Below are 27918 nucleotides of genomic sequence, written 5' to 3' on the forward strand. Positions count from 1 at the left end.
GTAATTGCAGAACTTAAGCCCTGTGTATTACTAACAATCTTAATAGTAAGAGTTATTGTAGGAAATTCAAAAAGGATGTCATATTATTATTTAATACTTTTTAAAGAAAACATTCCCTTAAATTCCATCTTTGAAGTACTGTGTTTTTGGAGAGGGTAAATATTGGTATATGGAGTTATCTTAATCTTTCCTATGTATTCTTTTTTTTCAGATGATGAGACCTTTGTAAACCAATGACCAAGACATAACTGTGTTTTCTGGGGGGAGCAGGGTAGGTGTCCTTAATAGGTGGAGACTGTCTGAATTGTTCCCATCGTGGATGATCTTGACAGCGAATCTACTCAGCCATGTCATACGGTGCAAGTTTTGGGGATCCTAATCAACTAGCCCAACGCATAACTTCTAACATCCAGAAGATCACGCAATGCTGTAAGTTGCATTTATGCATATTTTGTATAAAACTTTAATAATGGTGGTGCCCGCCATTCCAGCTTAGTTTCTCAGATTCATTCATGGGAATTCAGTCTTTGACTTCACCTGCTCATTTGACAGGTTTGTGGCACCCCACACAGCAGATCCAATCCTTCGTATGTATGGTTAAGTGTGATCTGTCCTGTATAGTGTCACTCTTTATTCACCAAATTAATAAATAATTGGTAAGATGGCTGCTGGTAATAAGCCAGTTTTGTCCTGGCCAGTTATGTGGCACCTTAAGATGGTAGGTTGAGATGTTTGCTGAGCAAGGATTGCATCAAATGTTTGCTTGAGCTTGAATTGTTTAGCAGGGACAGAAGCTGTGGCCTTGCAGCTTGTCCTTGGACGTACATATTAGGTATGTAAATAAGATTGTGCAAGTTTTAGTATACTTGTGCTTAGATTCATGCCACCTAATTTTTTTAGCCACCTAACTGGGGTGTTCAAGTTAGAGGTAAGTTAGGCTGCTGAGGTTTTCAGTCCTTTTTCCTTTCCCTCTATTTTCCTTTCCCTCCATTTTCAATTATATTTTAACATGTGTGTGCATATATAAAGCAAATAAACTTGATCTCACAAATTATGCAAAGCATCCTGTTCACCAGAAGGGAGCTAGCCATGAACAGCGTATGGCTAGGTTTTGGCATGCATGTTTTCAGTGTTGTGCAGGATGTAGTGTGCATGCAGAAATGGGTATTTTTTTATTAAAACTTCAAATGAATTCTGGTCAGTTAAGTAGAGAAACAGGAATCTTGACCTAAATCCATACTTTTCCTTCTAAGCAGTTGACTTGATTTTGCACTTCTGTCCAAAATGCCTAGCATTTGTGAAATGTGTCAACACGTTTGAAATCTTCTTGGTTAACCTGGAGTTGTGTAGATACTCTGGTTTTCAGAGTAAGATTGATAAGAGTATGAGAGTTTCGTTTCAGATTACCAAACCATTTCAGGAGGTCCCTTACAACTAATTCACAGTTCTGCTAACATGCAAGCAAACTGTGAATACTACTACAGAGATATAGATGAGATACAGATTAGTTGAAAGGAAGCTGTCTCTTCCAGCTAGAAGCTGGCCCTTTAACTTGTGGGAGAAATACAGAAGAACTTCCTGAATTAGACAACACTGTGCTGCTGAGATTTCATAATACACCAGACTTTTATAGGAAGCAGCATTGGTCGGAACAACAATCTTTACTGTAACATTTCTTCAAGGTTGAATTATTACACACCACACCCCTCCAAGTAATAAATTTTGATCTGGTTCTCTTGATTAACTGGTTTTAATATGCCATAGATATACAAGATAAAATACATATATTAAATACCTCACATTGCATAATGCATCCACATGATGCTGCTGTGGTATTAATATGTGTGACCCCTACCTCCCTTCTTTCCTAGTTCATGTAGCCCCTGTTACTGATTGACAAGCAAAGCTCATCTCTGTGCTGGTTTAGCACACCACTTCAATAATTAAGTCAGTTGCAAGATAGTATTCCTTTCGGTTTGGGTTGTTCCGTGGTAATGGAGAGGACTTGTATTTGTGTCAGGTAACAGCTGGGTTAGCTTAGCACCCTTAAAGAGCAGAGTTTATTGATCTGTTGATCCAATCATGCAGTTGATTGTTATGTTGAAGATGTGTTAAGACTTGTAAATTCCTTTTGCCTTACCTGAACTGCTGGTGAACTACTACAGTAAATGCTATCTGTAGTGGGCTGTTTGAGTTTCTTTGGAGGAGAGGGCATTGGTGGGTCATTTTTAAGACCTTGAAGATATAATTGAGCTAGCTAATGGGAAGCAGCATACAGGGCTGTCTACACTGAGCTCACTTGGCAACTTAAGCTGGGAGGGCACCAGTACGTGTTTGGTGTCCCAAACCCCAGAGCGTTCTGCAAAAAGAAGGTTCATTCAGCTGTTCTTTAAACAAGTATCCATGCTCTGTTTTGCGTTTTCAGCGTTTCTGCAGAAATAAGTGATTATAACATCACTTAGCAACATCTAGGGAATGGAGTCCACTTTCCTCAGCCTGAAACTCATGATTTGCTTATCAGCAGCATCTCCAAGCTGAGATTTAGGGAACTAGTCTATGGAACGTTTCTGCGTGCCTTTTGTTAAAACTGTTCCACTGAGCAGCTGGAATAGCAAAACTCAAGGCTGCTCTTGACATCTGATATAGAGTGGCAGGCCTCAGGCAGGAGAGGGAGAGTTAGGCTCTCAGACCCACTCCTAGGGTTTTTAGAGAATCCATGTGACTTGAGCAGTGCTGTAAAACCTGGGGAGCCTGAATCACATGTGCTTGAATGAGCTGCAGTGTTGTGTGCTGAACCGCGGTGAGGTCAGCCATGCCTACGAGCCCTGTCTCGCTGGTTTGGTTTCGGGTCTGTGTTAACAGTGGTGACAAGCAGATCTGCAAACAGCAAGGGAAACTTCAGACTTAAATAATAAAACCAAAGAAGTGTATCATGAGCTTTGGCACCTCTTAGTCTTAGGCAGCTGCTAAATTTCTGTGTTACGAGAACACACCTTATGATTAAGGTTGGAAAGTCTGTCTGTCTGGAATCTGGTCCAAAGTAACTGTAATTCTCATTCCAGGCCTATCTTATATCTGATTATAAAATCTAGATGACACACATTGTGTTGGACTTTTGAAATACGAATTTAAAGGTCGTTGAGGTTTGTCCCTAACTTTCTGAATATGAAGAACAGGAATATGGAGAACAGAATACAAGGAATGACGCAGGGTGTAGAGCTCCAACCTGTCTGGGCTTTGCAGATGGAGAACCTATTATCAAGGTGTTCTAATCAGTGTTTACTGAAGGAGCAGTAGTTCCAGAGCTGGGTTTCATAGGTTGCACTCTCACTTACGTGGCAGCTTAATGGCAGCTGCTATTAACTTGAGAGGAATCTCAATGCCGTCCTTCAATATTTCCTTGAAATATTGCCTGTCGGTCGCTCATTTGCAGTAACTGGATAGACGAGGAATGAGTGTGATGCACAGAAACAAGATGAGCTAGCAAAAAATATTTCTTTGTAACAAAACAAGTCCTGCCTACTTAGAAATCTGTATTTCTACGGGGCATGTTCATTTACCATAATAGGGTTATGCCTAGTAGGATGAGAGCATTGAGTCCGTATTGTGATTTTTTTTTTCTCTTTTTTTTTTTTTCCTCCTCATCTTCTTGAAGGGCACGTAGCGAATTGTGCGAGAGGAAATCAGATCTTTCAACAAAAGGGAAGATGAAAGAATAAGTAAAACAAACAAAAAGCCTAATTTAAAAGCTTTAAAATATGTTTATTTTAACAGTTGTACTTCTTACAACTGTGAAGATGAGGGGGAGCAGTTCTTTGAAATCTGACAAGTTTTCTGCATTTTAACAAATTGGTTCTCTGTGTGATCTTCTCAAAAAGAAGGAAAGCATTTTGTTTAAAAAGATGTTCCAAAGAGGGAGCAGAGTGGGAGTTGCATTCATCTACAGGGATAATTCCACAGTTGTAAGAGTAGGAAGGATATGGTTAGAGGAGTAGGGGCCTTTTCTACTCAGATGGAAAGATTTGACTTGTGTCTCTGACAGGAACTGTGCAAGAAGAAGTAACCAGCTGTGGTTCTGCCCCCCCCCCCCCCCCAATACTTCTCAAGTCTCTCTCCCATGTGTAGGTCCTTGAGGAAGCAGACTTGTATGCCTTTGTTTTGCTTTGCTCCTAATATTTTCTTTGTAGCTACCGAATATGTCACTCAGTGCAATCCCCTAAGAAAGGCAAGAATGATACAGGCTAGATAGATAACTATCATGTCTCCACTGGCATCTTAAGCTGGATTTTGGGAGCTGTTGGTTTAGAAGTGGTTAGATGCTGCCTTTTGCTTGGGAACACAGAACAAAGCCTGGTGTTGATGAAGTACACTCAGTGTTTGAGTTTTGGAGAATTTCTGGTTTGCAAACTGCAATCAAACAGTTACAGAGCCTACGCTTAACTGAAGTGAGGCATTCATATTCCCTCCCTACCTCTCCCTTCCCCACTCCTCCAGTTTATAAAGGTCCGTGGCAGGATTTTATGCGTAGATAGTTGCAAAAGTCAGTAAGAATGGCATAATCTATCCTTGCTCAGTGTTGGCAAGGTCAGTGATAGAGTATTTGTTCATGCACACTGAAAATCAGCCCAGCTGGAGAAACATATGATCTGCATACTGCAAGACAATAAAAATAAAATAAAATTCAGTAGCCACAATCCACATATGGCTAGAGGGAGTCTGCCTGGCTTTGGGAGATTCTTTCTGATATGGGACTCCTGCTTTCTGCTGACTTTTTCTGTTCATTAAGGTAGCACAAACATCAATTCATATAGAGCATATTCCCAGAAGGTCAAATTCATCCAGCAAGAGATCCCTCTGTCATGTGATACCCTCTCCTGTGGACAGCAAGTTTGTCCGATTTCTGTTGCATCCCAAGTTTTCTGTAAGCTGGTATTTCCACTGACGTTGTTAAAATGGGATTTGAATTACATCCATCATATAACTTTCCCTTTCACTTATGTAAACTCTAGAAAATCATAAACATAGATTAAACCCTGAAGAATATTAGAGTTCTGATATATGCCTTTTTGTCATGGTTTAAGCCCAGTAGGTAGCTAAAACATTCAGCCAGAACAGTCTGAAACGTTCATGAAAAACTGTCTGCCACTATGTTTGTAACACCAACAGATTTGCATGATTATACTTTAGCTAAAGAAGGATACAGGTGGGCAAGTGAAAAGTAAATGAAATCACTGAGGTGTTGAAATCAGAGCCTGCATGAAAACAAAATTCTGTTTTGTCTATATTTAAAGCGTGGTTTTGTACAGGTGTGGTTTTAAAGCAAATAGGCTTAAAGTAGAACTTGTTGAGACTTTTAATGACTATATTGTCAGAAATTTCCAATTAGCTGCTGTTAACCAGAATTTACCTTTGTGGGAAGATACTAATTGGAACAATCTTTTTTTTTTATTATTGTTGCTGTTGTCCAGGAAGGTTTCTTGGATTTAGGATGAAGTTTCAGTAAAACCTGGAAAAGGCTGGTTATTTAGGGGATTTAAGCACTCATTATGGTCCTCCATGTTCCATTTTGTGGGCTTTTCCAAGGCTGAGGAATTGAACTTGAATCTGCTATATCCAAGTCATAATCTGAATATGAAGGATAATAGGAGGAGGAATTCAGGTATTTTGGGTCTTTCTGAATGCCTGTCTTTCTGCAATGAGGTGAAGTCATGAACCTCATAGTTCTCTTAGAAATAAACTATTTCTGAAAACTTCAAGCATGAATTATTTGCGTGCTGTTCCTAAAGGCTTTTTTCTATGTAACGGAGCACATATATTTAAGGTAGTATGCCTCACAGATTTGTTTATTAATTTGGAGAGTTTTGTTAATATTTTCCTGTGTTTTGTTTATTAAAAATATTTTGGTTCTGTGGGAAATGACATATGAAACTGTCTTGTGTGGATGACATTGAACAAGAGGGACGGGGGTTTATTTATGCTAGCAGCAGAATAGAGTGAAAAATGGGTCTTCCATGTACACCCCAGAGTGCCTTTTGTGTTAGTGTGTGCAGAAAAGGCAGAATTTTCTTTGTCCTACACTGTTTTGCTCTGCCCTAGTTAACTAGTCTGGGGACGGCGGGGACGGAAGAGCTCTGTAAATAAAGCCATCTTAGTTTGGAAGTGGTTTAAATAGCAGTTGTAAAACCACTGTGCAATTTATAAATACCAAGGTGAATAGTGAAGACATCCACGATTTGTCTGCAACTGTTGCTTTTGCTGATGGAGCAAGTATAAATGGACTCACTTAGACAAGATAACTTTTGCAAACCAGCCTGCATTTGCAGCAGAGAGGGGAAGGGATGTGGCCAGGCTCCTTCCTATCTCTAGAGAGCTACATTTCAGAGCCTCTCTAAGGTACTTAAAATACCTATTCCAGTTCAATTCTGTTGGATTTTCCTCCTTGCGGACAGGAGAAGAGGAGGTTACATGGCAGCTTGATTATCCAGAGAACCCTCTATCAGATCTCCTATAAAACTGCTGTGCAGGAGGCTGCACTCCAGTTAGGGCTCAGAATAAACCCAGGTCAGTCGTAGATTGCGAGTGACCCCCGGAGTGACAGCTACTTGCCTGTGTTGACCAGTCTGTGATGTGTTGCATGTCTTAGCTTCCATGTTAGCTCCTCTGTTATCTTCCTGTGTTAATGACCTGACCTCTTAAAAAAACAAGCTTTCTTCATGTAGGTGGGTTAGGTTACGTGTTTGTGCAACTACTGTTTACTGCAGAAACATGCATAATTTTCATAACTTAATAAGCTACTGGTATTCTTTAGTGAAACATTCGAACTTTGGGGTTCAGGGAGTTACCAGGGACGTTTTTAGGATATAAAATATAAAGTATAAAGTGATTACAACTTGATTTAATGACTTCCCCTTGGCTGAGCTGTAATAATTGATCACACGATAAGTTATTGTGCACTTAATGTGTATTAGTGTGGCTCTACGCCCGCATTGGAAGAACAGGCACTACTACTTCAGTCCCACTTCCCAGTGTCCTTGGAAGACCATTATAAATGGTAGTACACTAGCATGAAATAATGACAGCTGCACTGAAAAAAATGAAGGCAGGTCCTGAACTCCAGATGTTACTGATGTTCCTGATCACCCGGGGACGTGATTCTGTTTAGAAATGCTAGAAGCTTTAATAAAATCCAGCAGGAAAGGGTAGAAGACTTGGTGTTCTCCCACTCTTACGTACTTACTGAGTCTTTAGTCCTTAGAGCTCTGAGAACAATCTTCGTCCCCATCCTCATTTTATTTTTTCTTTCCCATACATACTTCAGTTACTGTTTCTCTGTGCCAATGTATTATCCTGTTTTAGAATAATCAGTGTTATACACTGAGTTTAGACAGAATAAAGAAAATCACTTTAAACCATATTGCTGAATTTTTTTAGATACTTAATTCCAATTAGGTGAGCTTTTGGGCATGGGGCTGATTTTTACTAAGTTGGGGTCTTTTGACTAGTGTCCTGGATTTGATTCCTCTAGTGAACTGTCGTCACTCTTGGTTAAAGTAGGGATAGCAAGGTGTGCAGCACAGCAGTGTTGTAATTTATTTAAAATTTTTAGTGAGTGTGAACTACACTAGTAGCTTTAAAGAGGTACTTATACAGAAAACTCCAATCTGCTGGATTTATTGCAACTACATTAGGTTGCCATGTGTCACAGCTTTTATAAAAGATTGATCCAGGAATGTTTTCTGCAACGTCTGTCCACCTTTAGTCAAGTACTTTCAGACAAAGAGAAGGAAAACACATTGAATTGGATTTGAATAAATTGAGGAAGCCTGTTGTCCCAGGCAAAAGCAGTTTGAACTGGTGTAAATTTTACAAGTAATTCTTCTATTCCAGTAACCTGCTCTGAAGTGACTGTGAAGTTTATTAGATTCCACACAACTTAATCTGTAACTGGATGTGCTGTTTGTTGACTCACTTGTTCAGCTGCAAACAAGTAGGAAATTTCTTCATAGTTACCCAGCCGGTGGCAGCATATGTGAGGTCTTTGACGAAGCATTTCTGAATGGTGGCTGTGCTGGTGTTGTATACACTGCTTATTTGCCATATGAAGCCATAGCTGAGCCTGAGCCTCACGTGGAGCAGACTCTGCATTTGGTGCACACAAAGGCATGCTTTGCTGATTCTGTCTGTTTACTCTGCTTGGGCCCAGGAAACTAGCAAAATGACTGAAGATCAATGGCTTTAAATCACCATTGTTAGTTTTAGTCCTGTGAACCTTAGGCAATGACTAAAACCCTATCTGTCCCCTTTTAAGTAAAAGACGGTGGCGTGAGGGGGACCCTCACCATTACAGTTAATATTCAGGAGCAGCTGTAGTTGCAAGTTGGAACAGTGCTCTGCTCCTTCTCCCTGTGACAGGTCCCAAGCCTTGCTGCTCTGTAAGGCAGGTTTCATTGTACCTGCCCTGCCTGCTTGTCAGGTTCTTGTCCTCTGCAGTGCAATGCCTCTGTGTTTGTTGCTCCTGTTGCTGCCGGTGTTTTTTCCAAGCACACCCAATGGGTGCCGGATTTCCTGTGGAAGCGTTAGACTACAGCTTTATGAAATTGGGCAATGATGTGGTGGGTCTGGCTTGGGTTGTAGCACTGAAGGAAACTGCTGCTGCGTGGCTATAATGCACTCTTGTGTGATCCAAGTAAGAAGTAAGGTTCCGGGTTGCAAAGGGGTAATAAGCAGACACTCATTAACATATTTTTTTCCCCCCAATTTTCCCGCAATTGCTTCTATGTTGTGGCCTTCTTTTTAGGACTCTTTGGGTTGTGTGTTGATTCACCCCACTGTCCAGCTGTAAAGCTGTAACAAGCTTGGTCATGGCCACTTGAGGGTTTAAAGTTTGGTTTTCCAAATGTTAAATAGAATGAAGGTTGAGATGGGAAGGCAGCTGATTGTAGGTAACCTGGGAAAGTTTCTTTCCTATAGCAAGAGTTACTGGTAAATGTTCCGAAGAAAGACCATGCTCAGTTTCCCTTGTCTCGTGCTAGGGATGAATGTGGTGCCTGGACGCTTCTTAGCCCTGTCAGAGAAGGTGGGTGACCAACAGTCTACTCTTCATTTCCTTCCTCTTAATTATTTCTTTGCCTTTCCAACATTAGGATTTAACTCAAGGGTTTGTTGTTTTTCTTTTTACCTTCTGCAACAGTACTATGGTGTTACAGCCTGGACAGTGATAACTAATTTTCAGTTGGGGATAACTTTGCTCCTGTGTTCTTAGAGGCAAGAAGTTGTTTAAGTTTTGGTCTTCATTGTATTAATTTATTTATTTGTGTCTTTATTTTAAGTTTGAAACTTCCTGTGTGATCTTAAACATTTTCATGTTCAAGGAGCAGAACCAGCAGTTATGTCAACATGGATTTACTTGTGGTAACGGAACAGATTTGCAGAGATGGATGAAAAACAAGGGAAGATGAGGAGAAAGGAGATGAAACTTTCTTCTTTCCCAGCCAGCTAAAAGCCAGCTGTTCAGCAAGGATAGTGTGTGATCCAATATGTGAAATATGTTTTTATCTATGAAAAAAATAGTATGTCTTGCAGATCTGGCAGGAACATGTTTCTCAAATACTCCTACCTGTTAAAAAAATTTAATTTCCACCGTAAATCTCACTACTTCTGTAACTCATGTAGAGAAAAGGAGGCCTTTTATGTGAGACAGTATTACTGTTTTTTTCTATGACCTTTTTTTTTCTGCTGTTGTTCCCGAACTAGAGGGAGAGCTTCCACTGACTAGAAATGGAACCACTGTTTGGCTTAGTAAAAGTAAACATGAGCTGACTCTTAAATACTTTTCTCTGTAGGAATTCAGGTTAGGTCTTCTTTGTTTCTCTGGCTCATCATTAACTGTGTCTGACCTGTTCCTGAGCATGTGACTAGTCTGAGAGTAGCCGAGTAGCTTTCATCAGCTAATAGTTATGTATTATGAGATCTAGATCAGGAATGCCGCAAAGACAAGTGAAAAGTCTTCTTACAAATACAGTGTTGCTTCTTTCTAATATAAGACTAATTTTCAGGTAGAAAAAGTGAGATTCTTTTCTTTTGCATGCGAGACAGCAGTTGCTTGGAGAAAATGCATTTTGCTTGCATGGCATTGTGCACCCTGCTTCCTGAGCTGCCCAGTTCCCAGGGAGGACTTGCCTTCTGTGGTGGCTCATTGCAAGCCCACAGCTGGCAAGGTGCTGCTCCTTCAGGGCTGCAGTATGAGCCCCGAAAGAGCTGTTGATCTTCATTATATGCAAACATCTACCTTGATCTTCTGTGCAGAAGTGGCTGCAGGAGTTAGCGCACCTCTGACGGAGGCTGTTGCCATATCCCAGTGACTTTGGTGAAGAACGCCTGCGCGCACATGGTGTGTGCCCTTCTGCAGCTCCTGAGCAAAGTCCAGCAGCTAGCTGTATGTACCCAAGGAACCTGAGCTAAAGTGTCAGACTTTGCACTGAAATGTGTTAGAATCATGCATGAGATCTAGTCAGGCTCTGTTACAGGATTGTTAATGCACAGAAAGACAGGAGGGACCTCTGGTAGTCATAGTACTCCTGTCTTTCAGAGCTCCTTGGGAAGCTGGAAGAATCGGGAAGTGGGGAAAGGAAAACCGTAAAGGTGAGGTACCTTTATGTTAGCAGGGGCATGGTTAGCAGGTCAAGAGAGGTTCTCCTCCCCCTCTACTCTGCCCTGGTAGAGGCGCATCTGGAATATTGTGTCCAGTTCTGGGCCCCCTCAGTTCAAGAGGACAGGGAACTGCTAGAGAGAGTCCAGCGCAGAGCCACGAAGATGATTAAGGGGGTGGAACATCTCCCTTATGAGGAGAGGCTGAGGCAGCTGGGTCTCTTTAGCTTAGAGAAGAGGAGACTGAGGGGTGACCTCATTAATGTTTCTAAATATGTAAAGGGCAAGTGTCATGGAGGATGGAGTCAGGCTCTCTCAGTGAACATCCCTTGACAGGACAAGGGGCAATGGGTGACAAGCTGGAACACAGGAGGTTCCACATAAATATGAGGAAAAACTTCTTTACGGTGAGGGTGACCGAACACTGGAACAGGCTGCCAGAGGTTGTGGAGTCTCCTTCTCTGGAGACATTCAAACCCGCCTGGACGCGTTCCGTTGTGATATGGTCTAGGCAATCCTGTCCCGGCAGGGGGATTGGACTAGATGATCTTTCGAGGTCCCTTCCAATCCCTAACATTCTGTGATTCTGTGATTCTGTGAACCTAGGAACCTGTCAAAACTGTGCTCTGATCTTTGGTCCCTGACTGTTACGGTGTGTTTACAGTGCAGAGCTAGGACTTTGTGAGTTGGGCCTAAGTGTTTGGCTTTCTGGGAAACTTGAACATTACTGATGGATTGAGAGGCATCAAAGAAGCTGCCAGGTGACTTGATGGGCCAGCCTGAACTCCCTGCACAGGGGTAAAAAGCTGGTTAAACGAGGGAGGCAGTACCATTATAAATACCACCACCAGCAATGAAGCCAGGAGCTTAGGGGCCTGAAAAGTTTTATGAAAAGTGATCCCAGGTTTCCAGCAGTTTTGCTGTCCCTCTTCAGTGTCAAGACCCTCTCCCCGCTTGCTTCCCAAATGGGCCAGTGGAAGGAGCCAGCAGAGGTATTTCTACCGTCTAACCTTCAGGAGGAGAGGCTAAGGCTACTCTGCTTGACCCTTGAGGAAGGGAAGGGATATTGATATCCAAGAAGTTTCGAAGCCAGTTCTTGCTTTTAATCAAATTCTATAAGATCTCTGTGTGTACATGTAAGGGAACAAGACACTTTACCTCTGTGATCCAGGTGGTAATGCCTTAAAGCCTATTTTAAATTTTGTTTTTACCAATAAAGGTGTATGAGTTCATGAGTCTGGACAAATGTCTGTGGTATAGTTGGTTTTGTGGTTATATGTGTAATATTATATCAAATGTCTGAATGAGTAGTAGCCACAGTAAGAAATCTGTCAAAAACTAAGCCAAACCAAAAGAATTATAAGACTGTAAAGAAATATATTTTTTAGCCTGTATACATTCCAGCATGTTTGTATTAATATGAAGGAGTACGAAGGATGGATTTCTTTAACTCATCAACCTGCAGGTATGTGCTGTAAATCAAGATATCAGGAAGGTCAGCTTCTCTGCTTTCTGTGTTATACTGGTCCTACCAACTTGCTTTGGCTTTTTTATGAAGACGGCTTCAGTTGTGGTGCTCTGAAGACTGTTGGCCAAAATTTACTGCGCCGCCTTTTTTCTGTTTGCTTACTTGAAGAAGCAATGTTTTGCTTTTCAGTGCATATACATCATATGAACAAAAAATTGAATAGACAAATGCTTTTTTTTTTCTGAATAATATCCTTATTGTGAAAGGTTAAGGTGGAAAATGCTAGATTACAGGAAGCCTAGAAGAATTGATGTCAGTTCTGTCCTTGTTTTTTTTTCTTTAATTTATTTCATTTTTACCCTTGAGACTTGAAAGCCTGTTAGCACTTTGCTATTTTGATGCAAACTTTCAGACTTCTTGGCAAAATGCGTTTTAATTTTGTCCTGAATTTTTCAATCACAAGACCTGCTCTGGGATGAATTTCCCTCTGCCTGGAATTGCATAGCTGAGCAGCTACGCGGTGCTGGCTTTTAATTTCCCCTTAATTGTCTACTTGTGTTCAGTTTTAGAAGTAGGATAAATATCTCATTAACTTGGAATGCAAATATTTTAAGTATAGGCTTTGTTTCAGAGAATTTCTCGAGTGAGAGCCTTTATTTAAAACAGAAACCTCTATTTTCTTTATTTGCAGTTAAATAATGCATCTCTAGGTGGCGGTAGGACACACCGATATTTTTTCTGTCTGCAAAACAGCTGTTAACAGAGTGTTTGCAGTTTGTTTTGGTTTGGTTTTTTTTTCTTTTACCTGTAAAAACACATACAGAGTAACTGAGCACCTTGGCTCTTGAATCAGAAGGGAGAGTGCTTTCGAACAAATACAGGATAATTTGTGTTCAGTTTTATAGATACTAAAACTTCACACTGTTGAAGATAACGCTGGCCAGTTACCTTTTTGTTTGTTTGTTTTAAAACAATGCATTATACTGAACATAAAAAGAAGGCTTAGTTACCCGAAGTCGGTATTTATCAGTACGTGTGACCAGCTTCAGCTGCCCAGGAGAAGCACAGCGTGCCAGGCAGTGCCCCGGCTCCGGCAGGTAGGAGACCTTCACCAGGCGGGCTTGGCTGCAAGAATTTTCACTTATGTTTTGCTACTTTTTAGCTCAATTAAAATACAAGCTGCATGATACCCGTCTTGCAGTGCTGTTCCCCTCAGTAACTCTTTAAGTAGCTTATGTCCACTCAATTCCCCCAAAGACTTCTGTCTTGGAATATTTGATTTTTACCTCATGCAAAACTTAGGTACCAACTTTCCTCTTTTTTTGGTATCTTTATTACCTGGGTGTGCACAGGAGGCATTGACTATAGCAGTCGTCGACATTGTGACGTTATATAAAGCAGTGTAGGAAATCCAATGTCATCTAGTTCATTGGAGACTTGTTACAAAGATTAGAATTAATATTATTACTAAAAATTTTCTTAGGAATTCCAGTTTTATCTAACTGCCTAACATAAGTCACAGGTAACTTTCTTCTTGTAACTGAAGTTCTGTCTGTTACAGATCTCTTTCATGGTATATGGAAAAATACTCTCTCTTTTTTTTTATGGTTTTCTTCATTACTTAGAGATGCCTTTTACTGCGATTTTAACTGTATTTAGAGAAAAAAAAGATAGTGTGTTAGTAAAGTGAGAATCCCACGTACTATCATGCAGTCATATTTTCTACTGACTGTGTGGTACACCAGTCTGTCTGGGGAGGGCCACAGAAATACACGGAAGGCAAGTCTATTCCTAGCTGAGGTCAAGCAAAAATAAGTTATGTTACATATGTATTCTTCCATTTTAGAAGATGTGAGGGCGTTTAGCTGAGATAAAGCATGCCAAGGGTATTAGTTTTGCAGTGTGGTAAACTGCACATCCTTGAAGTGTCTGTCCATTTTTCCCCTTGCTTTCTCATGTGACAGGAAAATATATTAAGCTGAAAATAAGGCTCAGATAATGTGCCACTTTTTGCAGTTCAAAACTAATATATTTTTTGAAATACATTTAAAAAGCACTGGTGATTTGTATCCCACATCTAAAAATGTAAGGATCTCAAAATTACAATTTAAACCTAGACACCTGACTTTTTTTTTTTTTTAATGTACTGTAAGCCCATGAATGCTGCTTTGCTGTCTCTTCATTAATGCGCTGGTTCTGAAATATTTGTGCATGATCATGTCATGGTGGTCGTTCATATGGCTTTCCAAAACGACATGCATAAAATATGATTAAACCAGAAAAAGAATTGTGCTGCTTATTTTAAAAATTAATATTAAAAGGCCTGATTTATACTTATTATAGTGAAACTATTAACTGATCGTTAAATTGCCTGTTTATACCTAGACACTTGAATACATTCTCATCCTTTATAAGAAACCCTGGGCTTTGTCTTTAACTTGGTAAAAATGATTCACGAGTTGTTCTGGGACTTCTTAAGTGGAGTCTTTGTACTAGGTTGAAAAAGTCTTGAGTGTCAGTTTCTGTCAACTTTTATGGCTTTAGAATTGTCAAGCAAAAATGCATAAAATGAAGTGGGAATTGTCTGTGCCCCATTAAAATTTCTCTTCCTCTTCACAAACAGCTGCCGAAATACAAAGAATACTACATCAGCTTGGAACACCACAAGACACGCCTGAGTTGAGGCAACAGTTGTGAGTACTTCACATGAAAACATTTAATTTCATTGCATTGTAAACAATCTCCTGGTAGGTGATGAGGTGTTTTTTTTGTTAGGCAGACTGCTTGATCTCACTGAGAAAGGCAAGTATAGAGAAATACTTGAAATTTAAATGTTGAGATGTGCTTTTAAAATTAGTCTTGGATAGTCTGTAGAGTCAGCTGGTTTGCCTATGGATGTTGCCTGCAGTATCAATACATCTATAAAACCTAAGCTGTATGTCAGCAAAGGGAAAGTGGCAGGACTAGAAATATATATCACTGTTTAAAAAACGAACACCTGCACCTCTTCACTCCAGTCAACTTTTCGAATCTGTCTGTATAAGTTTCACAAAGTAATGAATATATTGGGGTTTTTTTGTGAGATGCAATACTGGGGGAGAGAGGGGAATGTCTTTTTAGTGATGAAAGCTATAGTAAGGGATGACATTATAGAATAAACATGGACCAGAAATACTAAAATAGCAGAAGTGAAATAAGGCTCCAAGGCAGATGCTATGCTGTAGTTCAGTCACCTGAAGGTGGACTTTCATTCATAAGCCACTAGCAGACAGTCAGCTGCTCTCCACTTCTCTGCACAGTCTAATGAACCGGTATGATTTTTTTCCATTAAACTCCTTTACCACATTAATCTCAGCATCATAAATGCATGTAAGCGATGTGTTGTGCTAACCCTGTGGATGAGAAAGTTGGCAGTCTTCAGTGTGGTTAATGCCACACTGTGGCTGTTGAGTAGTGGGAGGAGGTGTGTATTGGACCAAAGGCATCACATTGATTTTGTGTGAACAGCCAAACGGCTTTATAATAGCCTGAGTTCAGGGCCCATAACATTAGCCAGGTACAATCCACAGTGGATGTCCTACTGAAGATTGTGAATAGGTGAAGATCAACATACACAGTTTATGCAATAACCAGACAGGATCTAGACATAAATTCACAACTAAACAGGACAGAAACTGTTGTGAAGGACACATTCCAGTCCCTTTATGGAGGTAATAGATATGGTAAGCTTCCTTGAGTTTTCATCTGTCCCTTTTTCACTTGTCTGAACATTTGGCCCTGCCTTTCATGCTGGTATTTATCTGAAGAGTTATTTGATTATTTTAAATATTGATGATGATTGTTTGCAAATAGCTTTCCAGATAAAACCTTTTTATACACACCAGGGAGGAGGATGCAAAAGCAGGTAAAGAATTTGAGATACTCCAGAAAAAAAAATTAATATTATGAAAAATATGGTAAAGGAGTGTGTGATAATATCAGAAGCAAAGAGACAAAAAAAAAAACCCAGCAATGCAGTTGAAGACAGGGCTTTTTTTTTTTTAAGCACGGTTAAAGCTATTAGTAAATAATGATGTTTTCAGCTAAGTTCGCAGCTATTGTACCATGGGAGAGTACAGACCTCTTTGGATAAGCTTCCCAGTAACTATCAGGAATTGACCTTTCATAAATTGTGGTATCGGAATTATATTCAAGACACAGTATGTTCTTCCACAGAGGAAAAACTTGGTCTTTTCTACAGTTATTCTGAACTCAGAAATGACCAGGTGTTTCCAACTACTGATAGCCTCAAAAGGACTGTGAAAAGCATGTTTAGATATTCATAATAACTAGAAACCTATTGCTGCACATTAGGAAAATAAAGAAACCTCAAAAAAAAAGTGAGTAATGATGCTGTCACACTGAGGAACACACCTTCTTCAGCATCTGTCCCTCCTGGAATCCATGGTGTCACCCCTTTACAGTGAAGAACAGAATAAAGATGGCTTCGTGCAATTTAGAGAAGCATTTACTACTGCTGCTTTTCTAAGAATCAGTGAAATTCAAACGAAGTAACCTAATGGTCTCTAATGAATCTTTGCATTTGGTTTTAGGCAGCAGAAGCAGCAATACACCAACCAGCTTGCCAAAGAAACTGACAAATACATTAAAGAGTTTGGATCTTTGCCTGCAACAAGTGAACAGGTATAAAACGAAAGTGTGTGGCTTGTTTGACTATCATGTTGGCTCATGTAGAGTATTTGAATGACTTCAGTTCTGCGTGCCTATTTTTGGGCTCTTCATTAGGCTTTCAAAGCGCTGTGTAGTTAGTCAACACATTTGCGCGACAGGGACATTTACAACATAAGAATATTATGTTGCAGTCCAGACTTGTTCCAAAGTTGGTTTTATGTATCAGGAATGAGGTAGTTTGACTGAAATGATAGGAATCAAGGCAGTGCACTGCGCCTGTGATTTCAGGTAGCTGGGCACTTTGTAATACCTTGCAGTGATGCTAACTCTGACTGCTTCCAGGGTCAAGGAATTGTGTGCCAAAACCACTTGCAGGGCAGGTGGCCAGACCTGCTCACCCACTGTCCAAATAATTTGATTATGCACAGAAGGTCTGTTCACATCTCTCAGACCAGCATATATACTATGTCTTGTCCACAAGCTTTTTCTTTCTTAAGGGGAGTGGACAAGAGCTGTTCCTAAAACAACTTGTGCAGTCTTTAAACTGCTTATTTCCTGGGTCTGTGTAAAATCTTGGCAGGAGGTAACATGTGAAGTGGCTGTTGTCATTAGCACACTCCTGTCTGCCACCCTGTGATTTCTTATCCCAGCTAAATCTGTCACTTAAATAAGGGAAGAGCAACAGGATCTCAGAAAACATGGATCCAGATTGCCTGATCTGTGGCTAGTTACCAAGGAGCCTTTAGGAAAGTGAATGGCCCTGAAACACTGAATTCAAATGGCAGGCCACGATCCATGTATGCTCATCTTGTCAAGTTGTAAACTTCTAATAGAGATGTTAAAACTTGGTCTTGGTATATAACCTCTAGTTCAGGCAAAGTATGTTTGGGGTTTTTTTAATGTTTCTCTGTTTCTTTATCTTGGAGCTGAAAAGTTGGCAGTGAGGTGTTTTACTGTTTAATTTAACTCCTTTTATCATGAGCATCTTCATCAAAGCTACCTCTCAATGAAATGTATAAATAACAGATTGACGAATGGCAAATTATAGCCTCTCAGAAATTTAGAAAGAAGTGTTGATGTAATGTATACATTTAGGGAAATATGGTGGAGGCTTTTCTGAGTACCCAATATTCCTCTTCCCTCCCCTACATCTTCAAAAATAAATCCTGAAAGGTTAGAGCAGGTATTTTTGTACCAGTTTTTAAGCACTTAAGGGGAGATGTGAACACACTTCTAGATGCAGCCCAATATGTACTTCCAGCATTTATGTAAAATACATGTGAAGTGCCCCGTTCTTTCTTTTCTGCACCCTTCCCCCCCCATTCAGTCACCTTTGCATATTTTAGCATCCATGGCAGCAAAATAGTTCCCACTTAAACAGTAGGTTTTATAATCAACAGATAATAAGGAAGGTAGAAGCTTTCTTGTCCCTACCCATTTCTCATTTCCAGCTGTTAAATGAAACTAAATACATGCCTTAAATTGTGCAGCATTATGTGATCCCAGAGGGAAGGAAGGTTTGTCCATGCAGTTGCAAGGCTTTGTAGACAGAGTTCCCTTACACCTGTTTAGAAAAAAAAAAAAGAGTATATGCCTTAGGATTGAGCAGCCTGGAAATGGGAAAGCCTTAAAAAGCCTGAGCTCATTTGACTTGGTAAAACTTTTTCTCCTACAGCGTCAAAGAAAAATACAGAAAGACCGTCTTGTGGGGGAGTTCACCACATCACTAACAAATTTCCAAAGACTCCAAAGGCAAGCTGCTGAGAAAGAAAAAGATTTTGTAGCCAGAGTAAGAGCCAGCTCAAGGGTATCTGTAAGTATCAGAAAATGTGCCGTTATACTCTGTTTACAGTGGTGGTGGTGGTGTTTGATGTCAAACTTGCCTCTGTAATGCTACTTACAAAAGCTAATATCTGACTCCAAATACTGAAAAACATGTGCTATGTGATTATAAGTATACGATAATAAGCTTTCTTTGCTCACTTTTATGCATAGCTGAATTACACAGTTCATTTTATAGTAAAGGCAGAATTAAGTTGCAATAACCCCCCCGAGAACTATTACTTTTTCCTTGCCTTTGTCACACAAAGGCATGAAGTGCCCATGGGTTCATGCCATAATCTTGCAAAAGCAATTTTTAGTAGAATTTGAAATGCTTTTGCTGGACCTTCAGATATCAACAGATTTTTCCTACAGGGAAGAATCACATGCCAGATTTCTATGCAGTATTAAAGTGCAGAAGTGCTGAGGAGCTTGAGATGTTGAGCTTTTCCTTGTTAGCATATCAATTTTGCCTTTTCAGTCTGTGCCAAATACCTGTTGCTGTGCTTGTAAATTTTAGCAGGCAGTTACTGAGCTGTATGTTTTTGCTTGTATTTCACCGTTATGCATGTGTAAAGCAAAATCAGGATGAGAACATGTTAAATCATGTTTCAGTTTGAGATTGACTTGCTATAAACCTTGTAATATTGACTCATTATAGAAATGCTGACAGTGGTCCTTTCAGGGCCATAATGTTTTATTTATATTTTTAAACACTGATTGTGTAGGGCGGTGCTCCTGAAGACAGCTACAAAGAAGGAACACTTGTCTCTTGGGACAGGTAGGCTGAATTTGTTAATAAGTCTTAACCTAGCTCAGAGTAATAAATGGACTGCAGGGAAGCCAGATGCCAATTTTTTTAAATTTTTTTTGCTGATCAATTGCCTTTTTCTAGAGGGAGTTGCGTTAGGTTGTTCAGTTAGGGTTTCTTCCACAGGGCAAGTGTAGAGAAGAGGCTTTGGTGGGATAGGTGGGAAAAAAAAAAGGAGCAGTTCACATCATCTCCCCCTTTTTTCTTCATGCTTCAGCTTTAGTCATCTCCTTAAGCTGCCTTAAGTCTGTATTTGGGCTTTCTGAGACCCAAACTTAGGTAAGCAGAGTCCAACCTGTGACTAGAGTAAAACTGTTAAGTTGTGATAAGGGTCCAGTGTTTACTAGGATCTCCCATTGCTTTCATACTCTCCAAGAACTGGTTCTCAGTCTCAGATTCTGTTTTGTTGGCTGGCTTGCTTTTGCCTCAGATGGATATAAACTGCAGTTTATAATTCAGGATAAACTTTTGCCCTTGTATTCATTCTTGGAATTTCCAATCAGCTAGCTCAATGCTATGTGCAACATTGCTAGAGCAGCAGCTTCCTATACCAAAGGTGTGACTGTTAGACCTTCCCTGTTAGCTAGACAGGCAAGGGTAAAAATGTGCATTTTGTTAACTGATAATGTAAAGTATGTGCTATGTATTTAACTGTCGTTTTATTCTTCTGAGTTATTTCTCATCGTGCCTGTTCAATTCTGGGTGTATTTTTTTTTTTGTTTGATAGTCAACCACAAGCACAAGTGCAAGATGAAGAAATTACAGAAGATGACCTCCGTCTTATTGAGGAGAGAGAATCTTCCATTAGGCAGCTTGAGGTAAGTAGAAGTGGTTTTACAGCAGAATATGCTTTTAATGTTTCCAAAGAAAAAATATTTTGTAGTGGCATGAGCATTAGTTGCAGACATTAATCTTGAGGGATTAAGGTTTGTTTGTGGGTGTGTTTTTTTCCTTCAAAACTACAAATATTGCCATTAGATGTGAAATGTGCATTAGAAATCTGCTGTATGAAAGCCATGTTTTGTTACTGTGTTTAACTTCAGTGGTTCAGTTATGGAATAAGAGAGGGCTCATGTGATTGCAAGAAAAAATACATATCATTTTTTTCCAACATAATGGTCATATTCTATCACCTTTTTTAACAGTGACTGTAAATGAAGCAAAATTATACCTTTCCTCCCAGGTATTCCCAATGCATTGTTCAACATCTTCATTTTGTAAGCGTCTTTTTTGAACACTTCTGGAAATACAATGCTCTGTTTCATTCAAACTTTTGTAATTAAAAGCTTGTCAAAAAGTTAAACACATCTAAAAACAAGTTATAAACTACACAAAAATTTGTCGCATGTGATGAAATACTGACATCAAGAGACTTCTGTGAAGACAAAATGAATTTTTCTAGCCAGTCTGGAATCCACGTCTCTGTCATCAACAAGAAAGATACCGGAACTGGAGTTTGTCAGGAAGTCTTGCTGATGCATGTGGCAAAATCCCTTCTATGTATAAATTTTTCAATAATCTCTCACTTGCCATCCATACATTGAATTGAACTAAACCTGTATCAGTTATTAGTTAAGAAGAGATCATATGCACAGTGGTAACATGGCATCTATCACTTCATCATAACCAGATGGTAATAGGATAATATAATATAGGTGCAATAGCCTGGCCATATTAAAAAGGTGATTTCTGTAAACTGTGCTGCTTATGAAATTTGTGTGTGTTTAATTTAATCGGTGTACTAAAACTAATGCAAAATACTTTCTTCACATGCTTTTATTAATTTGGCTTAAACAGATAGCTTTTAAGGAAGGTTGGCATGAGCCTTTCCCTTCAGTTAAACCAATACAAGTAAGTGCGTAGACAAGCCCTCAGCGATGAGAGATCCTGTTTGTGATGTGAAGTGTACTTTGTGCACATACTCATCTTTAGTTAGTTTGATTATAATAAGCTTGGTCTCATGGTACCAAAAAAGCCTTCCAAATAAATGTATTAAGGTTTTTTTATCCTGTAGTGTAAAGAGTCATGGATGCGTACCTGGGAGGAAAAGGAGCAGTTTTTGTATCTAAATGTACAGAGATGCTAGAATATGTTATGTCAAGTAATGCGGTGATTGTTTCCTTGCAGGCAGATATTATGGACATCAATGAAATTTTTAAAGATCTAGGAATGATGATTCATGAACAAGGTGATGTGATAGGTAAGTCCAATTCAAATATTCTCTGAAAATTTTTTATTTTGTTTCTCTGGAGATCAGCAACATAGAACTTCCTTTTGCAGGAAAAATTCCTCTAATGAGAATATCAATACTAAAGCAATTCAGGTGCCACCTAATAATGGGCAGACTGGCTGAGGTGACTGGGAATACATTAAGAAAGTGTGTTTGAAGTGTAGTTTAAAACATTATGTAGTTTTAAATGTGTATAAAATGTCTTTAAAAGTAGTTTTTTGAACTGTTTGTACATCAAAATGGAATTCATGTGGGGAGTTTTACTGTATTGACTAGTGATATAAGTGTGCAGATTCCTCAAAGGTTCCTGCGTTGCCCTCCATGCAAACAGGTTTATTCTTTTAATGAAATGTGATTGGAAAATACCTTTTCTGAGTCTGTTGCTAAGCCATGCTGTTGTCTATGTCCAGCATGGATTTGCAGGGCTCTTTATATCAACTTAGCCCATAATCTGTTCATTTTTTTCCAGGAAGAAAAAAATAAATCTGTGTCAGTATGATAGAATACCAAACTAGAGTCATGCCTCTTGGAGTGTTTTGTGTGTCTGTTTCCTCTGATTTCATAGGCCTTAGGACTTTTTTAATCTGAGCAGAGGGTAATCAGTAGCAAGTTGCAGGACAAGTAAAAGTAAAAAAAGAAAAAGAAAAAAATATAAGTACTGAAAGATTCTACCGTGGTCAGTATCTAAGGTTCAGCCCTGCTTCTAGAACAAGGGAGCTGTTACTGACATGAATTCAGCCACTCATTGCCTGGGAAGTTAAAAAATGAACTCAGGCATAAATATAGGATGGGTCAAACTTTGATAATGTGAGTTATAAAATTTTGGGTATTGATGAAGATGCCAGCAGCTGGGGGGCAGCTATTACATATGCTCTCAAGTGTATTTCAGCATTCCAAACCTTTGGCTGGGTTATGACTAATGAAAATTTGAAATCTTTCCTTTTAAAATAAAGACAGCATAGAAGCCAATGTGGAAAATGCAGATGTACATGTGCAGCAAGCAAACCAGCAGCTGTCAAGAGCAGCAAACTACCAGGTAATGTCAACGCCAACTGTCAGTTGTGTGTGACTGTCCTTTCTCAGCAGTCCTGACTTCCACTTTCTTATGCATTTCAGATTTTGCTTATGAATTTCCTCAAGGCTTGGGACTTACTTAAAGGTTTATGTTAGACTACAATGGTTTTTCTAGGTCATTATAAAAAACAGCCAGTGACCTCTGAAAGCTTTGGGTTTCCTATAAAATTAGCCAGGCTGTTTCAGAGCACCTGGATTTATACCTTTATTTGAAAAAGGAAAAAAAAAAAAAAGCGCCAAACAAACAAACCCCTCCTTTTACAGCTCAAGAAGTAAAAGGTTCCTGTGTATGGAGAGCAAGCCTCTAAAGATCACTGTAGGAGTAGGGAAGATACGCAGAAAAGTCTTCGGAAGATGCTGCCAGTTAGCACCAATTTTTGCTGTCTAAAATCTTTCAAAGCTGTATATATCCAGCTTCTGTTAATTGCTACCCTGATGCTAAAAACATAGTTCAAACTCTCAAACTTTTTTGAAAAGCCTTTTAAATACCTTTAAATGCCACTTCTTTATAACATTTTTGGAACTAATTAGAAATAATCTTATTAGTAATAAATCTTCCCTCTTAAGTCAGAGTTAGTCCTTAGACTTTTTTTTTTTTTTTTTTTTAAAGATCCTCTTATGTGTGTTAGTAGTAGCCAGGACAGCAAATCAATGACGAAATGTCTGAAGGATTGCCTGCTGATTTCAGAACTGGGAGAGGGAAAGGGGTGGATGCATCCTTGAACTGTATTCTAGGTGGTACTATTTGGCACATTAAGTATGGTTGATGGCTCCTATTTTGATACTGACAAAGTTCAGGAAAAAAAATAGTAGCAGCCAGAATTTTCTGTGGAAGGTGTTAGTTTTCTGTTGAAATTTAAAATGAAAAACTTTGTGCGTTATCTTGAGGAGGAAAGGATGAATATCTTCTGATCTCAAAGGAAGGTTATTGAGACTTTTGACAAGCTTCTGTTCAGTGGGTCTCGCAGCAGAGACCAAATGCTCAGCAGAGTTGGCCTGTGTTTGAAAGCATTGTGTAGTTTGCTTAGGATTTGAACTTTCCTTTGCTTGAAAACTCATCCTTGTTCCAAGATGCTGAAAAATCATTTCCACTTTCAGCAGACTTATTTTAATTTCGGCAGCCATTATATCCATATGCCCTGACCCCCTCAAGGAAGCATTAGAGACCCAGGCATGCTGGTGGGGATGACGCTGCACATGGTTGGTACCCTCACAACTCCTGTTTATGGTTAGATGAGGTATGCACCTCTCATCTGCCATGTGGAGTGCATTCACACAGCAGAGCTGTTTGGGCAAAGCCAGGCTCTTCTCCTTTCTTTCTCCCTTTACCACTGCTGCTTCAGCACTTGTAGAAATGATGATCAAGTGTATGAGGAAATAAGTTCTCTGTGTCTTTAGTCCACTGCCTTGCTTAAGTAGTGTCACAGGGAAAATGTTTGACTTCAATGCAGTGTTCGCAAGAGGTGGTCTCCAGGATGAAAATGGAAGGCACTGGGAGTGTAAGGAGAGAAGTGGCCACAGATTTAAAAAAAGGAAGGTACTTTAGCAAGTAGATTGAGTTCTAGCAAGTAAAATGATGAAATGAAGAAATCTTAGCCTGATGGTGGGAGAAGTGGCAGCAAGACAGTAAAACTAGAAGAGAATGGTTAAGAAACTTGGTAGTCTGGATGGTACTGGGCAGAGAACTGGCAGCTGCAATGAAGAACTGACACAGATGTAGTTCTTCGGGGGTGGGGGGGTAAAAACCAAAAAAAGACAGGCAGAAGAACCTTTGTCAAATAGAGTAAAGACTGGCTTTGCTTCTGGAGCTGTGGCCTAGCATCCCAAGATTTGAGTGTTGTTATGCCTTGGCTATCAGCAAAAACCTGTGAAACCCACTGGTAATTTCCTTTCCTGCTGTGAAGGAAACCTTCAGATTCCATATCCTTCAGATAAAGGATGACAGACTGCTGCTAGTCTTGGATGCTCTGTTATCTCAAGTTACGCACCTGTATGGGCAATGTGAAAGTTCTGGATATGCTCATAACTTACACGTTATTGTAGTGACATCTGTATAACTGGGTCTCTAGTCAGGTCTTTTTTTTTTTTTTTTTCTTTAAGAGCAAGTTGTACCCGAGAAACTTCACAAAAACAATTTAAAAAAACCTCTGTAAATAGATGCAAAGTTAATCTTCCAGAAGTCTAAAACTGCAGTCCTTTGTGACCTTCTGTATATACATTAATAGTCTTTAAGTATTTTTTCCTAGCAGACCATTTCTACCTTCTCTACCATGCAGACCGATTGTCCATTTTCCTTTGTACATGGTCACCTGCTCTCTCACATTTTTTCCCCCAGTATTGTAATTACATCCATTCATTACGTTACTCCATTCTCTTTCATTAGTTTATTATGTATGCCAGAAAATACCACTGAAATCATTCTGTTGAATAATATAGCCATAAAAGTAAGTCATGGATTAATTAGCTGGTGTTTTTTTCTTGAACAATTTTATATGACTTGTTATTAGTAAAGACACAATTTAGGTAGATTGCACAAGCAGTAGGACCATAAAAGCATTTGAGTAGTCTTCTGATGCGGTGGTGCAGTCTTCAATCAACTTGTTTTTTTCTCTATTGGCAGCAAAGGTCCCGAAAGAAGATGTGCATCCTCATTATTATACTTGCTGTTGGAGTATTGCTTCTTGGAATCATCATATGGTTATCTACAAGATAAGTCTCTGGAGAAAGCGTTGCAATTGGTATTTAAATTATGAAAGGAAATTCCTAGTCATGGTTTGCTCATTGTGAAGCTGAGTAAAATAATGGTTCTGTACTTCATCACACTTATTTTAAGACTTTTTGTTCTAACCTGAGAAGTAACATTCTCAGTACTACTGTCAGTATAACTGCCTGCCCTCTTGGATGCGAGTGCTGTCTTACCAGAAAAAAAAGTCAACATCATAAACTGTTTCATTAACTTAAACATAAAAACCTCTTAAGGTTTAGGGGGGCTAATCAAAATCATGATAATTTGTTTTGAAGGAGCAGGTAATTATCTTTTGGGATATTGCTAAGTGTTGTTGCCAAAACAAACTCCTGAATTGTTGCTTGAGGCAACAAATTCACATCTCAGAATTTATTTTTAAGTTAGAAATGTCTTTCTATCTCTTTCCCTTCCATCCCACTCACCTGCCCATTTGATATGGGTGGTTCCAAAATAAAATGTAGGTTGCTGAAGTTGGTGTGATCTCTTTTATAACTGAAGCCTTTGAATTAAGCCTTCAGTTTGCCTGAAGTCTTTTAAATGCTTCATATATCTCTGTATCTGGCATTGAGTATGGTTATGCCTGGAAGCCTCCTGCAAAGGTAGGTCGGGTGAATGATGTAATCACAGAATCGCAGAACGTTAGGGATTGGAAGGGACCTCGAAAGATCATCTAGTCCAATCCCCCTGGCAGAGCAGGATTACCTAGATCATATCACACAGGAACGCATCCAGGCGGGTTTTGAATGTCTCCAGAGAAGGAGACTCCACAACCTCTCTGGGCAGCCTGTTCCAGTGTTCAGTTACCCTCACTGTAAAGAAGTTTTTCCTCATATTTATGTGGAACTTCCCGTGTTCCAGCTTGCACCCATTGCCCCTTGTCCTGTCAATGGATGTCACTGAGAAGAGCCTGACTCCATCCTCATGACACTTGCCCTTCACATATTTATAAACATTAATGAGGTCACCCCTCAGTCTCCTCTTCTCTAAGCTAAAGAGACCCAGCTGCCTCAGCCTCTCCTCATAAGGGAGATGTTCCACCCCCTTAATCATCTTCGTGGCTCTGCGCTGGACTCTCTCTAGCAGTTCCCTGTCCTTCTTGAACTGAGGGGCCCAGAACTGGACACAATATTCCAGATGCGGCCTCACCAGGGCAGAGTAGAGGGGGAGGAGAACCTCTCTTGACCTACTAACCACACCCCTTCTAATACACCCCAGGATGCCATTGGCCTTCTTGGCCACAAGGGCACACTGCTGGCTCATGGTCATCCTGCTGTCCACTAGGACCCCCAGCTCCCTTTCCCCTACGCTACTCTCCAACAGGTCTGTCCCCAACTTGTACTCATACATGGGGTTGTTCTTGCCCAGATGCAGGACTCTACACTTGCCCTTATTATATTTCATTAAATTTCTCCCTGCCCAACTCTCCAGCCTGTCTAGGTCCCTCTGAATGGCTGCGCAGCCTTCCGTTGTGTCAGCCACTCCTCCCAGTTTTGTGTCTTCAGCAAACTTGCTGACAGCGCACTCTATTCCCTCATCCAAGTCATTAATGAATATATTGAATAGTACTGGTCCCAGTACCGACCCTTGAGGGACTCCGCTAGACACAGGCCTCCAACTGGACTCTGTCCCATTGACCACCACTCCCTGGCTTCTTTCCTTCAGCCAGTTCACAATCCACCTCACTACCCGATCATCCAGACCACACTTCCCCAGGTTAGCTGCGAGGATGCTGTGGGAGACCGTGTCAAACGCTTTACTGAAATCGAGATAGACCACATCCACAGCTTTACCATCATCTATCTTTTTGTTTCAATTCTTGCATTAAGAAATACTGTGTTTTATGTGCACATGTCTGGTATCTTTGCATCTGAAGTGTGCATCAATGAGCTTGGCTAGATGAAAATAAGCTCTAGTCTGTGAATTCTTAGATTTACTGGGAAAAATAGAAATTCCCAACTTCCTAACTGCACTTGAATATCACTGTTCTGAAACTGCTGTGATTCAGTTTCCATGAACAGATCCAAAGTTTTATGTGAAGTCTTTCATACAGGTGAAGAAAAGAAGATTACAAAGTTCAATTCCAAGTTCAACAGTGGTATTTGAAATTAAGTTGAAATCGGTTGAACTGATTAAAACTGTTTAAGATGTTTGATGCTTATAGCCTTTAAAATGACCTTTTTCCTTTTGTGCCATTTTGTACTAATATATTAAAAATGTAACAACACTTTTTTGCCAATTAATCTGTTTGCCTTTTTAATTGATCTTGGAGAACTAATCTGAAAAGTGTACAGATGAAAAAGTCACTTAATCTGTATTTTATAAAGTTCTTGTACACTCGACTGATAGAGAAGGCATTGTTTACATGGTGAGCTATGAAATATTATTTGGGAACAATCTAACTGTAAGCATACATGGACTTCAGAATTGTAACCATGCAACCAAAATAAAGA

The 27918-nt window shown here is 39.7% G+C and overlaps 1 protein-coding gene across 1 annotated transcript; it reads left to right on the plus strand.

The window, feature by feature from the left end:
- The first annotated feature begins 223 nt into the window (after window positions 1–223).
- Window positions 224–27918, plus strand: STX7 (syntaxin 7). Its single transcript, XM_068402396.1, has 9 exons — window positions 224–429; window positions 14739–14808; window positions 16708–16798; window positions 18462–18599; window positions 19336–19388; window positions 20146–20236; window positions 21546–21618; window positions 22602–22684; window positions 25343–27918. The coding sequence occupies exons 1-9, from the start codon at window positions 348–350 to the stop codon at window positions 25433–25435; spliced, it is 774 nt and encodes a 257-aa protein (XP_068258497.1). The 5' UTR covers window positions 224–347; the 3' UTR covers window positions 25436–27918.

The sequence above is a fragment of the Nyctibius grandis genome, chromosome 1 (genome assembly GCF_013368605.1).
Source record: "Nyctibius grandis isolate bNycGra1 chromosome 1, bNycGra1.pri, whole genome shotgun sequence".
NCBI classification, from domain to species: Eukaryota; Metazoa; Chordata; class Aves; order Nyctibiiformes; family Nyctibiidae; genus Nyctibius; species Nyctibius grandis.